Below are 15,485 nucleotides of genomic sequence, written 5' to 3'. Positions count from 1 at the left end.
GTTTGTTCACTTGCTTGTATGTATTTACATATACTTTAAATGGATGAATTATTTAAATTAAATTTTTGGGAATATTTTGTCTTTATTTGTGTTTTATTGATATATTTTATACATTGAATTCATCTGCAGTTTTCCTGGTTATAGAGGTCACGAGCTGCAGAATAAAATGTTCATAGCGAAAAAAAAAACCAAATTTTATCAAAATGGATGCCGAAATTATTTAAGATGTGATGAATACGTTTCGAAAAACAGTAAGTAACGAAAGTGGTGCTCACAAACAAAACAAAGTGGCGATAAGTCATTTTTTTCCCATGATGCACTTGTCTTCCCTTCCTATCTCGCGCCTTCTGGCAGTGGCCGAGAGCACTCTAGGTCCATCTTGCGTGCTCACATCGCCCGTCGTCGGCAGACACCGCGCTCTTCTTCTCGGTGACGTCGTGCTCAAAAATGGCGGCTTCGGGTGGCGGATTGTCGTCGTCCGCGGTGGCTTTGAGCGGCCAAACGGTCGCCCGAGCTCGCTTCCCGGGCCGCCCTTGCGCGAGCCGTGTCGGCCGGTTACGGCTGGGCAAGCGAAGCAAACGCGGAAGGCTGAGCTCGGACGACGACGAGTCGACGGATGGAAGGCCGAGGCCCGTAAACATCGGCCTCGCGTTGAGCGACGACCCGGCCTTGCTGCGCCTGCTCGGCGTGGCCGAGAAGCATGGACGGCTGGGGGAAGCGGGCTTCGAGTCGAGCGATGAGGTGAGCTAGCTATTCATCTAGCAGGACCGCCTTGACAACAAAATGTCTCACTTGTTTTAAACACACTAGAAATGGCGCTTGGGTGCACTTGTTGTTTAGGAATTACAAAGGATGTGGAAGCCCCTTGATTTACTCGCGGCAATGTAGCTTTAGCTTCGGCTTCCATCGCGGACCAACACCGATTTCCTGTGCTTGTGCGGGGAATAATTGCTCATTTATATCGCAAACATGCATGTTTTTAACAAAAAACGACTCCCGTCTAACCCCCCACAAGGCGGAAACTTGAGCTGCTAGCCACGATTGTTTATGCAAACGAGCTTCGTGCAGTAAAGTTTCGCTAGCTCGTCTTAAATTTACGTCTTGCATTCGTTTTGAGGTTTGCATATATTTTGTCGTGTCGTGAGGAAAACGTCACAATGGTCAAGTTGATCATCATACTTTCCACGTTGGAGCTGTCAGCTGACTCCATGGTGGAAAGCAGTTTGAGCATTTGAAGGACCATGCACTCTTTCTGCTCTCAAATAGTTTGATTAAAATGTATTGGGAAAAGTACTTTGCATTGCTCGGACCTCTTGTACAAACTCAAGATCTTTTCTAAATGAACCTGATGTGGTCTCCACTGAAGTCAACCAACATGGGTTTTCCTTATCTTTGTGTTTTTTTCTTCAGGAGGAAAGCTTTGATGGTTTTGGCACAAGCACGGCTCAGTCATCCAGGAGAGTGAAACCTCCCAAAGCTGTTCAACCTCCCAAATCACCTCCTGCCACCAGATCTAGGAAGATTGTATCGCAAGGCGCCAAAGAAGAAACGGAAGAAGAAGAAGAAGAAGACGGGCTGATCGGCACAATTGTGCCACAAAACTCCAAAGAAAACGAAGGTTTGATTGGGACGATCGTACCGTGGTGCTCTAAGAAAGAATGGGTGGACGTTAAAGGTAGAGATATGAAAGAGGCTCCAGTGGAGATGTTGCAAGAAGCAAATGACATTAAGATTGCTCTCGGTGAAGCGAGACAAACTGAGGAAGCGGGAACAGACGAGAATGCGGGGCAGGAGGATAAAGTCAAGGTCACAATGCCAGACGCCGCCTCATCGCCTCGGCCCGCCAAGCGCGCCAGGCTGTCGGCGGCGACCCTGCAGCGCGGCCTGAAGAAAAAATTGACGAAGGAAGTGGCCGCGTCCCCGGAGATCGGTGCGGAGGCGGGCACCCAGAGCGGTCCGGAGGCAGCCATGCCTCTGGAAGGGAGGTCGTCTCCGTCTCCTCCACCCCATGTGCTACCTGAGCATCGTACCATCAAGCGATACCATCGCAAGTGCGTATTTGGCAAGCGGAGGAAGGTTAAACCCGCCTTGCCCGCTACCACCGCCAGCCCCAAAAAGAAGCGCATCAAACATGTGTTCTATGCGTACGTCCCCGAGCAACATCCTGCTGTCACGCCTGAACTCGAACCTGCTTCAGCAGTGGAGCAGCGCGACTCCTCAGCTGTGACCACCGCACGCTCAGCCCGCGTCATCAAGACGCCCAAGAGGTTCTTGGATGAAGCCATGGTGCCCTTCCCGAAAGGCCACATGTCTTCCTGGCTCAAGAACACACCCAAAGAAGACGAGAAGACCAGCACATCCTCTCAAGACTCTTTTTACGATGTGGACGGGGACGCCGCGCCCGTGGCTGACAGGTCACGTCCATCGGCGAAGCTCACCGCACGACCGATTCTTGCCACCAGTCACCTGGACTTCTACAAGAAACTCAAGCGGCTCACCTTGAAGCTGGCAGAGAAGAGAGGCCAGTCCTCCGCACGGGTTGAAAACACCGCCACTCGTCAGGACGATTTGAACGTGCACGTCAAGAAGAAGAGGCGACGCAGGTCCAAACTCACCATGGAGGAAACGAACTCGCCTGGCGTGGTGAGGAAGCTCTCCGTAGCTGTCGGCAGCAATCCCAAGACGTCTTCGCAAACATCTCCGCAAGACGCCGACAACAATGGTAAGCGTGACTCGTTTTATTTGAAGATGCGATGCTCCTGACCATCTTTTTTGTCGGCGCAGATGCAGTGGGCGGCGGTGAGGTTGGCGCTGTGGCGGCGGCCCCCGAGGTGGGCGTGTCCGGGCACCGTGCGGTGGGCCTGAGCGGAGCCAACAGGAGGATGCTGCACCTGCTGAAGAAAGCCAAAGTGCAGCTCATCAAGATCGACCAGCAGAAGCAGTTCAAGTTGTCGCAGGTGAGCATGGCGTTTTTTTTTCCAACCCGTGCGTGCAAACGCCAAAATAATCGGGACTTTTTCCGTACGAACAGTCGAGCTCCGGCGACACTCAGGTGGCGGTGAGGGGACGGAGGAAAAGGAGAGCCAACCGCGCACCTAAACTGTGTCCTCAGGTAAGGAGAATCTCTTTATTTAGGGTTGAAATTTTTTTTAATAATGATTATTTGATGATTGTAATTTCTCCAAATGTCATTTCTGTCGGCAGGAGCAACCTCTGGGCGGTCCTAGGATCAAGCACGTTTGCCGGGCGGCGGCGGTTGCCCTGGGTCAGCCGCGGGCGATGGTGCCTGACGACATCCCCCGACTCAGTGCCCTACCGCTGCACGAGAGGGAGGGGATCACCTTCTCCCCCACAATTGAAGGTACGCTCCAAGTTTTTTTCTTTTTGCAAACTGGCACATTGGACAAAAAGTGCACAACCATTTTCTAGTCCCGACTGATCCTCTTGTGTGACACAAACCATGTAGATTACCTTTTGTTTGGTTTCAATACTCCGATCAAGCCAGCGAGTAGACAAATAAGAGGGCAGTTGAGAAGGCATCCAAAATATCTTCACCTTAGCACATCACAGTGCACTTGCAGCAACCGTAAAGCCACCAATAAATAAAAAAAAAAACACAACTCACCAATTCCCCCTCCTCCAACAAAAATACAAACCTTTTCTTTTAAGCTCAATGTAGTTGTAAGTCAATTATTTGCCAGCAAAAATTATCTTTTGTCACACACAGATTAGCCACCGCTGTTGGAAAGCTTTACCCAACACTGGTCGATCGGCCATCACTCTGTATGAGGTGAGAAAGTGCTGTTTGACCATTAGACTCGCTGCCCTGAAGCCACACGTAGGGACAATCGCACACCACATTCAAAGAATACACACACACATCACGCATAATTCACCAATTTGCATATTCTTAAGAATATGGATGTTATGTTCATCTGCAATGTCGACACAAAAGACACGGACAAAAACGCTGAGAAGTACAGAAGTATTTTTTTCATTTTATTTATTTATTATTATTATTTTTTTTTTACTATGCATTATTTGGGACTCCTCATATTTATTCACCCTTTTTGTTCCAGCAAAATCCCTGTCCAGTAAGTCACCAATGTAATTTAAAAGTAGTGCTTTGCCACCCCCTTGTGGCAGCTAGACGCAATTGTAGCTTGTTGTCCAAAAAACCTGCCTTCATGGATTCACGTTTGCACACAAGACACCTAAAGAGCCAGCTGGAACTCTCTGCCTGGCAGAAATGTTTATGCTGGCGGGGTCTTCAACATGAATTCTCCATTTTGCTCATCAAAGCTGTCTGCATCCATTGCTTATCTTATTTGTTCTGCCCTTCTGGTCTGGTCTTTTCTCTCCATAATGGTCCATGAATGCCATATCCTGTGATTTATAGTATTTTAACCACGCATATTTGTTTTTTAAATAAAATTACATACATTTTTATTGCCTCCCCCAGTCATAAATAGAAGCCTGCGGCTCCTGTTAAATGTGCTAATACGCTTTTGAGTCGCTATCCAACCACTCCCTTTCCTGCTTGCAGATGTCGCAGATGACGACGAGGACGAGGACATCTCAGCGGAGAGCGGGGCTCAGTGGCTCGTCTCCCAGGAACCCCTGGAGGATCAGCAGAAACATTGGCGGCGGCGCGGGCGGCGGCGAGGCCGCAATTACAGAAAGCGCAAAATCTTGAGCCGCTACAAGCCCGGCGGCGTGCGTTCCCGGCGCTGCGGCACGTGTCGAGGCTGCCTGGTGGACACGGACTGCGCCAAGTGTACCAACTGTCGCGACAAGCCCAAGTTTGGCGGGCCCAACAAGAGGCGGCAATGTTGCATGTAAGGAATCGCCGTTGTGTACGTCCCTTCAAATGAGCATTTGCACACTCTGGCCACTAGGTGGTGCTACTACTACCCCAGAGGGTGAAGTGAAGGAAATCAAATTGCGCAGAAAGATAGCAAGCACAGCAGTATTTTTAAAGAAATATTATTTATTTGATGAAAGATTAACACATTTTTGTGCTGTATTGTCAACAGATACAGGAGGTGCGATAGAATTGAAGCAACCAAGACGGAGCGCATTGTCAAACAATTTACAGGTATGTATTGGTAATAGTGTTCTTATGTCCAGATAAGGGGGAAGGTTATTCTCCAAAATAAAATTAACTGTGTTTTGCCTCCATTTTGTCAGTCCGCGCCCGGCAGATTTCAGCACCGTTGTCAAGCAGCGACGACGGCAACTGGTGCGCCGGGGAGTCGCCCAAGTCGCTGCCCTTAGTGCCGACCAAAATTCGAAAGCATTCCTTGCGTGATATCACGCCACGTTCCTTCAGCAGCCTGCTCAAATCCGAGTCGGAAGAAGAGGCAGAGGAAGAGGGACAAGCATTTAAAAAAGAGAAAATGGTCTCCAAGCAAGGTAGACAACAACTCTCCAGTGCTCCAAAAAAAACAAAAACATGGAACTGTTTCTAAAGTGTGTGTTCTTTTTGAGATATCGGACATGGACTGTCCGCACGTCATGACCCTGCTCATGAGGTGGTGAAGCAACGGCGGCCATTTTCCAAAGGAGGCAGACCAAGAGCCTACAAGGTAATGTTGCCTGCAAGCGTCTCCCTTTCCTCCCATGTAGCTCTTTTAAACTCCTGGGCTAAATTATTTGGAATACTATGACTTCCTGCTATTGTTTTCACGCTAAATTTGATTGGCAGTCTGAGAAATTCCTAGCAAGAAGACATCTTCCAAGCAATTTCCTTCTCCGGCCTCTTTTCTTTCCTTATTTTGTCCACTGACCTCTAATAGTGAAAATGGTGTTTAAATAAAGAAAAGGTACCGCTAGCTAGAAATGCAACCAAAGCAAACTGAGATGTGGAGTCACGCAACATTCCCGAGTGGCCGTAAGAAGTGAAATGAAGTTGACCGTAAACATTAAGACGCTTGAAATCGTCCCAATAGGCAGTTTGCGTGCGTCGGTAGGTGCTGCTGTTTTGGTTAACGTGTGTGAGCAGTTGTGCTGATGAACTGAGATGGCTGCATGATTTATTTTCTGGGAGGTTTGAGGAAATAAGCTTACCGTACTATTTTTTTTATGGGAAATTGGATTCAAATGTTACTTGCCCTTTGTCAAAACCAGCAGACTTCAAAACTAGCATGCCTCTGTACACTCTTGACCTTTGACCCGCCTTACTTACTTGCTTACTTCCCCTGGCTAACATCCAGTAGTGCCCTGACAGGAGGCCTCTTTCCTTTGTCTATTGCATGCGCCTCTATGCAAGTGTAGCGTTTGGAACCTGTATGGCTGGTTGGCTTAGGCAGTCCCCTCCTCCGCAGGGATTGCAGAACACGGAAGAGACGGCGCCCAGCGATACGTTCCCCTGTCCCGGCCCACCCGGAAGCCCCATGCCCAAACTACAGCGGGAGCTCAGAGTACACTTATACCGTCTCCCTGATCCTCTGCCGCAGTCGCCCCAGCGCCTGGATCCATACCTAAAACAATCTGAGCCCAAATTGATGCAGCCCCTTACGCAGCCTAGTGAGCCGCACGCACTGCATGCCGTCGCGCCGCAGCTCGTAACGGGGAGTCCGCCTGAACCGCCGCCCCTTTCACGTGTCCTCGTGTTGCGACTGCACCGCTTGCCCCCACCTGTGGTATTGCACGGGCGTGAATCGCCACCACCCCAAGGGAGCCCAAAGTCCACATGCCACTCCGCTCTGACAGAGGTTGCGACCACGTTACGCTTTCAAGGGGACGTGCCGTCGCAGCGGCAGCAGCTCGGTGCTTTGAGCGACAAAGAACTCGCGGTGGACGAAGCCGACGGTGCCCGGGATGATGGCCAAGACGGACAAGAAGGAATGGGGCTGCAAAGGCCGCCGGGAACTGACCCACACTGTCTCCTTCCTTCCCAGAATGCCGCAGAGGGTTCGTCGCACAGCGCCCCTGTGGGGTTTCCTAGCGGATTTCCCCAGAAGGGCCCGCTGCTTGACAAGACAAGGATCCGTGTGGATTTTAAGGTAGGCTTGCATGATTGCCGATCATGTCACTCGGGTGGAAAAACTGATCTGGAAACGGCACAATAGAATTGAAGTATTAAAAGGATACAATGGTCTCCCTTCCCCCAGGAGGATTGCGCAATTCAAAACGTGTGGCTAATGGGTGGCCTCAGCGTCCTCACGTCTGTCCCCAGCACACCTCAGCCCGTCTGTCTGCTATGTGCCAGCAAAGGTCGTCATGAGGTAACCCAGCCCTTCAGTGCACCTCCTGCCTGATTCTCGTTCTCTCGAATGACCTGATCTTTGCTCTCAGATGATCTTCTGCCAGATATGCTGCGAGCCCTTCCACAACTTCTGCCTCTCGGCCGAGGAGCAGCCCCTGGCGGGGAACAAGGAGAACTGGTGCTGCCGACGCTGCAAGTTCTGCCACGTGTGTGGGCGCAGAAGCAAGCTGTCCAAGGTGTGAAAGCCAACTTTTGGCTTACAGCGCCATCGGCTGAGTGTGTTCTAAATAAGCTTGGCTCCGCTCACACTGTTATTTCTCTGCAGCCTGTGTTGCAATGCAAGAGATGCCAAACCTCCTACCATCCTTCCTGCTTGGGACCAACATACCCCAAACCAATGAACTGCAGTCTACCCTGGGTTGTCTTTATATATTTTTTTATCTAAGCTAATAACTTTTTTTCTTGTGGGGTTTCTAACACTTTTTTTTTTCTCCCCCCAGCTCTGCATGACTTGCATCCGCTGCAAAAGCTGCGGGGTGACGCCCGGAAAATCCTGGGACGTGGCTTGGAACCACGCCGAGAACTTCTGCCCCGACTGCACCGTTCTTTACGAAAAAGGTTGCTCGCTGACTCAAGTTGTTTTCCGACATGGTAACGACTGACACACAATGTCTACACAGGCGACTTCTGCACCGTGTGCAGCAAGTGCTACGACGACGACAGCAGCCAGCGGGAGCAGATGATTCATTGTTCAAGATGCAAGCACTGGGTGCATCACACCTGTGAGGGTCTCTCAGGTGAGCTTGCATTGCAGCTTTTTGTGATTCTGTCTTCTCGAGCCTCAGTCCATATAATGTTTTGGTTTTTCTCCCATTGCAGAGGAGCTCAAGGGGTTGCTGTCGAGCCGACCCCAAGACGCCGTCTTCACCTGCTCCCCGTGCCGTCGCCATACCGGTGAGGACGAAAGCCTAAGGGACCATCTGCAAAGCCAACTGCTGCTCGGCCTGCGGGAGGTGCTGGCCGGGCTCCTCGCCTCCGACGCCACTCAGCATCTCGCGCTCTGCCAATCGGTACGCTGCCCACGGACGTAGTTGTCGTTATTTGCTGCTCCTAACGAGCATGCGTTTGCGCTTTAGTGTCAGGAAACAAACAACTTAGTCGAGGAACAGACACCAGCGTGTGATCTCCAAGCCATGGACGAGAAGTTAAAAGGGGGCAATTACACATCTATTGTGAGTATGAGTGAGAAAAATAATGCTGCATATGTACAGTATAACGTTGACACCTCTCCCACCCACACAGAAAGCATTCCATGCCGATGTCGTTTCTGTGATGAGAAAGTGGCTGAAGGAGGAAGACGATGAAAAAGCCATTGCTCAGGCCAGGGAGCACTACGCCAAAGTAAGCTTAAAAGAGACTATTTAAAACAGTCGGGGATTTTATTCTAACATAACTATCGCTTGTTCCGACAGTTGATGGTGCAAGTCTTCCCCTGGCTTCCTGCGCACCACCAAAATAAGTTGAGGTCATTCTCCGAGGACCTGCCAAGGTAAGTCCAATGCACACGCCGGTGGTCTCGTCCCTAAACCTACCAACATCCTTTGCTCTGCAGCAGCATGCTCCCCGAAGCTGTAATCCCGCCTTCGAAGGAGCACAGCTATGCGCAGTGGACGCAGAGGACGTACCAGCCTCGGGAGAGCAAGGGCACGCAGGCGGGGAAAGGTATGAAATAATAGCAGCCGTGTGTGCTCATAATTATTTGGAGACCAACGGGTTGAAATATGACAGTTTTGCCCCATGCAGGTGCGATGAAGGATGTGGAAGCCGTCAAAGACAGCCGACAGTGTGTTTTGTGTCAACACCATGGTGACTCTGCTCCCAGAGTAAGATGAAGCTTCTTCTTTTTTTTTTTTTTGTTGCACCATGTCATAATTTAAATCAACATGTTTGCTAATCTTAACAGGATGAAGGACGACTGCTGTATTTAGGCCAGAACGAGTGGGCCCACATTAACTGCTGCATCTGGTCGGCCGAAGTTTCTGAGAACAACGGCGCCCTACATCAAGTACACACTGCTGTCTACAGGGGGCGCCACTTGGTATGTAAACATCTTAACAGTGTTTGGTCGTTCCAGACGGAGAGAGCTGCTCACTGTTTTTGTTGTTGTTCTGTCTCGTCAGCGTTGCGACCGCTGTGGGCTGTCGGGGGCCACGGTGGGCTGCTGCCTCTCCACCTGCCAGAGTAACTTCCACTTCATGTGCGCGCGAGCCCACGATTGTGTGTTCCAGCGGGACCGGAAGGTCTACTGCTACAAACACACGGATCTCGTCAGTGCGGCGGTGTGTGTGAGCAATGCTGTTGCTATTCATAATAAACAGTTGAGGTACTAATTAATTTTATAACCACAGGTTGTGTCCGGGGATGGATTTGAAGTTTCGCGGCGAGTCTACGTCGACTTTGAAGGGATCACGCTGAAGAGGAAGTTCCTCACAGGCCTCGAGCCTGAATCCATCAATATGACCATCGGTACGTATATTAGATTACAATACCTTGCTTATCTTTTTTAGTATTATCCACATGATGACTACAAACGTTCCTTCTGTTTTTTAGGGTCTCTGCAAATCCAGAAACTCGGCGTGCTGTCAGAAATCTCATCCAACGGGAGGATGTTATACCCTGTCGGATACCAGTAAGCCATCCTCTTTGTGATGTAAACTTGAGATAATTTAGGATGAGAAATGAATTTGTCTTTTTATTTTAGGTGCTCTCGTTTATACTGGAGCACTGTGGATCCGCGTCGCCACTGCAAGTACACCTGTAAGGTGACAGAAGTCAGCGGCCCCCTGCCCGGCGAGGAACAGGAGCTCCTCATGAAGTATGATCAAGAGGAGAATCAAACCATCGTCCACAGTCCCAACTTGCACAGGGGTAATAGTCCATTGTCGCTTGTGACTCTTCGGTTGTGTTTGGGTGCCAAAATGTGTGATGTCCCTCCCAGATATGGAGAGACTGGACACTTTAAGCGCCACGTCAAGCCCACATTCATCTGCTACTCCATCGCCCAACTCCAAATTGCACAATTCGCCATACAAGCACCACAGCTACTCGCAGACCAGGAGGCCCGCGGGGGGGACTTCCCGACCCCTCCCGTCTCCAGGTATACAGGCAGAAAGATGTTTGCAAGTCAATTCAGTCCATTTTTATATGTTGAGGATGAATCCGTAAATTTGAAATGCGTAGTTCAGTTTCGTGATTTTTCTTTTAAGGTTCGGCGGCTTCCAAATCGCATCATATTTTCACTCTGCGGGACCTGGAGAACACTCAGCGCCGCCGAAGGCTTTCATCCAGGAGCCGCTGCAGCTCCTCCCCGACTGGCAGCCCCATCCAGTCCTGCTGCGCTCCCCCGCCGAGGTCTTCCAACTTTTCGCCGAGCTCTCCTCCCTTATCGCGACAGAACTCCCTCTCGCCCGGCTGGGGCTCGCCGCCTCGACCCATGTCCGCCGGGTTTTCGCCTCGCCACGGCTCCCCCAGGGGAAGGCACGCGTTCAAGATCACCACTCCCGTGTCTGCTGAGGTTCCCCAAGATTTCTTGGAATCGTCCGAGACGGAGGACGCGGCCGTGGCGACGACAAACGGCATCTCGCTAGCCCCCAATAACACAGATGGACACTTGGAGCTGCCTTACACCGTGTTTGACGCTGACACCGAGGTTGCAGTGGCTTCGGTTCTCAACGCTTTTGACGAGACCCTGCTGAGCGATAACATGTTGCCGGGCGGCCGGCTGGATGCGGAGATCCCGGAAGCAGACTCCGAAGATGAAGACCACAGTGTTCAACTTACCCGCACCGTCGTGTGCGAGGCAGCTGGTGGCGCGCAGACATCAGCCCTGCCCTCCACGCCCTCCATTTCGCAGTTGGACGGCGCCGACGACGGCTCCGAGAGCGACTGCAGCGAGGAGGCCGGCGACGCGGGAAGCGGCAGCGCTCCCATTCACACCGACGACAACTCGCCCACAAAGCAGCTGACGGTCGCTCTCAAGAGGTTGGATTCCAGCCACGAGGTAGAGCAAGGTACGAGCACGGCGGGCGACTTCTCAGTAGACCAGCCAGCCCCTGTTTTCCTCGACGCTTTCGACATGGTGCAAAGCGAGGAGGTGCTGATGGATGGCGACACATCTGCCAAGGCCGTTTTTCTAGAAGGTACCGCCGGGAGTTCCGATGCCAACAACGACGTCGGTTTGATGTCTACGAGTAACACGCAAGCCGATGAAAATGACAATGCGTCATCCACAGACTCCACGGAAGGCTTCAAAGATGACGCTAATGACCCGGACTACTCTCCCGAGCCGAAAAACTTGCCAGTAAAAAGAGTCCTTGTCAAAAAAATCCGCAACACTGCCAAAATGAAGTCCTTTTTGCCAGAGAGCGTCGTCCCTCAGCAGCAGCAGCAGCCGCCGAAAGTCAAGGTGCTGCTGCCCTCCAGGTCGGTCCAGCTTGTGACCTCCGTCGCCCCGAACGCTGTCGCCTCGCCCATTCTCTTCAACGGGGTGAACGCCTTAAACGTCCAACCCGCCGTCATGCGAGGCAAAACCGTCGCCATCCGCTTGGACAAGCCCGTCGCGTCACAGCAACCCACCCAGCTGATGATTCCCACTTCGGCTGCAGCCCCCAGTGTCGCGCCGACCCCTCAGGTGCTCTTAGTCAACAGTGAAGGTCAGATCCTGCTGAAGAACCCCAGAACCAACACGTATCAAACGCTCAACACAAGTTCTCCCACTTACAGCAAGATAAGCCAAATTGCCAAAATGCTCCACAAGGGCAACGCCTTGAAGCGACCTATCCCTCGCGTTACGATCAAACCTAGCACTGGCACCCAGCTCGCCAGCGTCCCCACCACACCGGCGCCCAACCACAAAATCATCTACCGAGTGGTGCCCATTAAACGCATGACCAGCCCCCCGCCGGCCGTCACCGTGCAGCGTAATCCCGCCTCGATTTTGTCGGAAGCCGAAACGGCTCAAGCGATTATGAACAGATCCATGGAATCCCAGGCTGAGCCCCCAAGGACCAAGCCCATCATCCTCCTTGGCACGGGTGGCAAACCTGCAGTACCTCCTCAATGCCAAGACGCCCACCAGAAGATCAGCCATGAGTCAGCCGGCGGAGCCGCAGTGTCCCCAAGTGTCCGTATCAGCGTGCCAACTTACAACCCACAGATGACAAGTGCGCCGAAAGTGCGTGTCAAGCTCCCTAGCACCATCGCTTACAGAAGAAAAAAGGCCAAGATGGACATCCTGAAGGAGCCTTCCGGTGATCACGGGTATCATCAGGAATACGGGTCAGTATTGTCTGAAGACACAGAGATGCCCAAAAGATGTGGCCTGTAATCTGTACCAAACATTTGTGCACCGCAGAACCCAGCGAAAGACGGACGTTGCAGATAAAGACTCCACATCCTGCAACGTGAACATTAGCGGCGGACGGCGACGGTTGCTTGCAAGCCAAGAAGGGCAAGTGCATTGGGCGAAAACATCTCTTCAATGTTTGCCGAAAGCTCATATATTTTTAAATTGTCTCACTCCCTTCCACAGATATCCCAAAATTAAAATCCAGCCTGGAAAAGATGTTCCCGATGTGGACAAGGAGAATTTGAGAATTACGGCACCAGCGCTGCCAATGTCCCCAAGGTTAGCCCATCAATTTTTATTTTATTTAAATTTTGCTTTTTGTAAACAGAATATTTATTTGCTGATGATTCCGTGTTATGCTCAGGACTCCGAATGTGGAGAGTGCGAGCAGTTGGGCCGGATCACACAAGTGGGTCAGCGCTCGCCATGGAGATCTGTCCGATTGGGCCCCCCTTGCAGGTTTGCCCCTTAGAACATGTCAAAATGAATGAAGAAGCCGTGACAAAAAATTCTCTCGCTTAGGTTGCAGTTCTGAGGACGAGGCCCCTTTGCCCAAAAACAAAAAGAGGAGCTACATGAACCAGCCTCACCTGCGTTTTGAAATCACCAGCGATGACGGCTTTAGCGTCAAAGCTAACAGCATGGAGGGTAAGAATCAAATGTATTTCAGACGCCATCTGTGACCAGAAGAAAAACGCCGTTCTCTATCGTCTCCTTTCGCCAGTGGCTTGGCGTGCCGTGATCGACGGCGTCCAAGAAGCGCGGGCGGCCTTCCGCCTCGGGCAGTTTCCCCTGGGCGGCATGAGCGGGCCGCGGGTGCTTGGCGTGGTGCACGACGCCGTCATCTTCCTGCTGGAGCAGCTGCGCGGCGCCGGCGACTGCAAGAGCCACCGCTTCCGCTTCCACCGCTGCAGCGACATCGAGGAGGAGTTACCGCTCAACCCCAGCGGCTGCGCCCGCGGCGAAGTCTACATGCGGTGCGCTGCCATTTTGTTTTTTTCTCCATGCATGAATTTGATTTGACACCTTTTTTGTGTGTGAACAGGAAATCGACGTTCGACATGTTCGACTTCCTGGCGTCTCAGCACCGAGCGCCCCCCGACTCGCTCGGCCCCTATGACGAGGAGGACGACGAGTTCCCGCTCAAGTCGTCCAGGTCAGTCATTTGGAAACGAGCAAAACGGGAACAAGACAGAAATGGTCACATGACCTCGCTGTACTTTTCCACCAGGCGTGCCACCAGCAGTGAGCTTCCCATGGCCATGAGATTTCGCCACCTGGAAAAAACATCCAAGGAAGCCGTCGGCGTTTACCGGTGACGCAACAATGGACCAACGTCTCGCCGTCAGATGGAATCCCGAGGCTTACGTATCTATCTTACTTTCCCGCAGGTCTCTCATTCACGGCCGAGGACTTTTCTGCAAGAGGATCATCGAAGCGGGAGAAATGGTCATCGAGTACGCCGGCACCGTTATCCGCTCAGTGCTGACGGATAAGCGGGAGAAATATTATGACGGCAAAGTAAGTCAGTTACGTAACACGCCTGAGTTTCACTCCTCGAAAGGAGAAGATGAAAAATTTCAAATGAAACCTCGCCTTCTCAGGGCATCGGCTGCTACATGTTCCGCATCGACGACTTTGACGTGGTGGACGCCACCATGCAGGGCAACGCGGCGCGCTTCATCAACCACTCGTGCGAGCCCAACTGCTACTCGCGCGTCATCAACGTGGACGGCCGCAAGCACATCGTCATCTTCGCGCTGCGCAAGATCTACCGCGGCGAGGAGCTCACCTACGACTACAAGTTCCCCATCGAGGACGACGAGAGCAAGCTGCGTTGCAACTGCGCCGCCCGACGCTGCCGTCGCTACCTTAACTAGCGGCCCGAGGTAGGACTTACCTCTGGGGAATTCCCACCTCCGTTGAATAACATTTTACGACAAGAAGAGTACTTGAGCGTCACAACCTGGAGAGAACGTCATCATAGTCAATCACAGACTTTGCACAAGGCGCTGTGATGCTCTTTTACTACACACAATTGTATTTGTTTCGTTTTGTCGCAGGGGAATATTTATTTATTGCTCAGACGCAATCCTTTTTTTTGTTATTTTGTTTTCCGTCGTGGCGGCCTCATGCTGTAGTCTCTCAGTTTGGGTTTACTGAGATGCCGGTAGACTTCAAATTCTTTTAGCCATACTCAGAAAATCTGTGATGATCCCGCAGGTCTTGTTCATTTTGTGTCTTTTAGGAAGAAATAATACAATGCTTTTGCACTGTCCCTTTATAGGCCATTATGTTTTTGTATATTTGAAAAAGAAATCTTTATGGAGTAAGCCCTTTTGTGCTTTAACCTTTGAAAGTTGGATTAAAAATGGTAGTTTGCGTTTTGAGGTGGGTGAAATTTTCAGCCACGTCAGTGTTTCCATGTGTGCTACCTCATGATGAAACATTTTGTCCTTCAAAAAAAATAGAAAATAAAATTCAAGTCCCAAAGATTACAACACGTAACACAGCATTAATTACTAACCTTAAATTGATTGACCTGCAGGTATTTGACAACCACTGTTGCCTGTCCAAATTCACATTTATTTTGGGGTGGGTGCTGAAGGTGTTTTCAGCTTTTGTGTTTGTAAATAGTTGTATAAAAAGGTCTTTCTAAACCTGTTACATATTTTTCTACCTGCGTGTTTTTTTTTTTTTGTATTTATGTTCAATAAACTTCCAATGTTGTTTGTTCCATAACGATTGTTTGTGTCCACGTAGAAGTCACATGACGATGGTGGCAGGCTTATATGACTCAAGGTCATTCCAGCCATATGCTTGTTTTCCCAGATAACACTTTTTGTGCCTTTTTTTCCTCCAACTCAA

The 15,485-nt window shown here is 50.9% G+C and overlaps 1 protein-coding gene across 5 annotated transcripts; it reads left to right on the top strand.

Annotated features, from left to right (window-relative positions):
• The first annotated feature begins 337 nt into the window (after nt 1-337).
• On the top strand, nt 338-15,359 carry kmt2ba (lysine (K)-specific methyltransferase 2Ba). Of its 5 annotated transcripts, XM_049751348.2 has the most exons (38): nt 338-741; nt 1,411-2,722; nt 2,785-2,957; nt 3,032-3,112; nt 3,205-3,361; nt 4,547-4,838; nt 5,037-5,098; nt 5,191-5,415; nt 5,491-5,588; nt 6,327-7,007; nt 7,116-7,229; nt 7,300-7,446; nt 7,536-7,628; nt 7,711-7,828; nt 7,891-8,007; nt 8,090-8,280; nt 8,347-8,442; nt 8,513-8,611; nt 8,683-8,759; nt 8,823-8,932; nt 9,014-9,093; nt 9,174-9,308; nt 9,391-9,549; nt 9,619-9,736; nt 9,821-9,899; nt 9,972-10,138; nt 10,209-10,367; nt 10,477-11,409; nt 11,503-12,547; nt 12,624-12,719; nt 12,801-12,896; nt 12,982-13,076; nt 13,140-13,265; nt 13,342-13,594; nt 13,663-13,773; nt 13,849-13,932; nt 14,009-14,138; nt 14,222-15,359. In XM_049751348.2, the coding sequence occupies exons 1-38, from the start codon at nt 448-450 to the stop codon at nt 14,495-14,497; spliced, it is 8,679 nt and encodes a 2,892-aa protein (XP_049607305.1). In that variant the 5' UTR covers nt 338-447; the 3' UTR covers nt 14,498-15,359. The 5 variants fall into 5 exon arrangements, with proteins under 5 accessions (XP_049607305.1, XP_049607306.1, XP_049607303.1 ...); XM_049751349.2 differs by having other exon boundaries at nt 339-741; nt 6,903-7,007; nt 10,477-12,547; XM_049751346.2 differs by having other exon boundaries at nt 339-741; nt 6,336-7,007; nt 10,477-12,547.
• Nucleotides 15,360-15,485: the final 126 nt, after the last annotated feature.

This window comes from Syngnathus scovelli, chromosome 19 (assembly GCF_024217435.2).
Source record: "Syngnathus scovelli strain Florida chromosome 19, RoL_Ssco_1.2, whole genome shotgun sequence".
Classification (NCBI taxonomy): Eukaryota; Metazoa; Chordata; class Actinopteri; order Syngnathiformes; family Syngnathidae; genus Syngnathus; species Syngnathus scovelli.
This window is presented reverse-complemented; position numbering and strand designations above follow the sequence as displayed.

Coding starts and splice junctions, on each gene's coding strand:
- kmt2ba (XM_049751344.2), top strand. CDS start 448: ATGGCGGCTTCGGGTGGCGGATTGTCGTCGTCCGCGGTGGCTTTGAGC. Junction 5,416..5,490: donor GAAAATGGTCTCCAAGCAAG/GTAGACAACAAC, acceptor GTTCTTTTTGAG/ATATCGGACATGGACTGTCC. Junction 10,139..10,208: donor CAGTCCCAACTTGCACAGGG/GTAATAGTCCAT, acceptor TGTCCCTCCCAG/ATATGGAGAGACTGGACACT.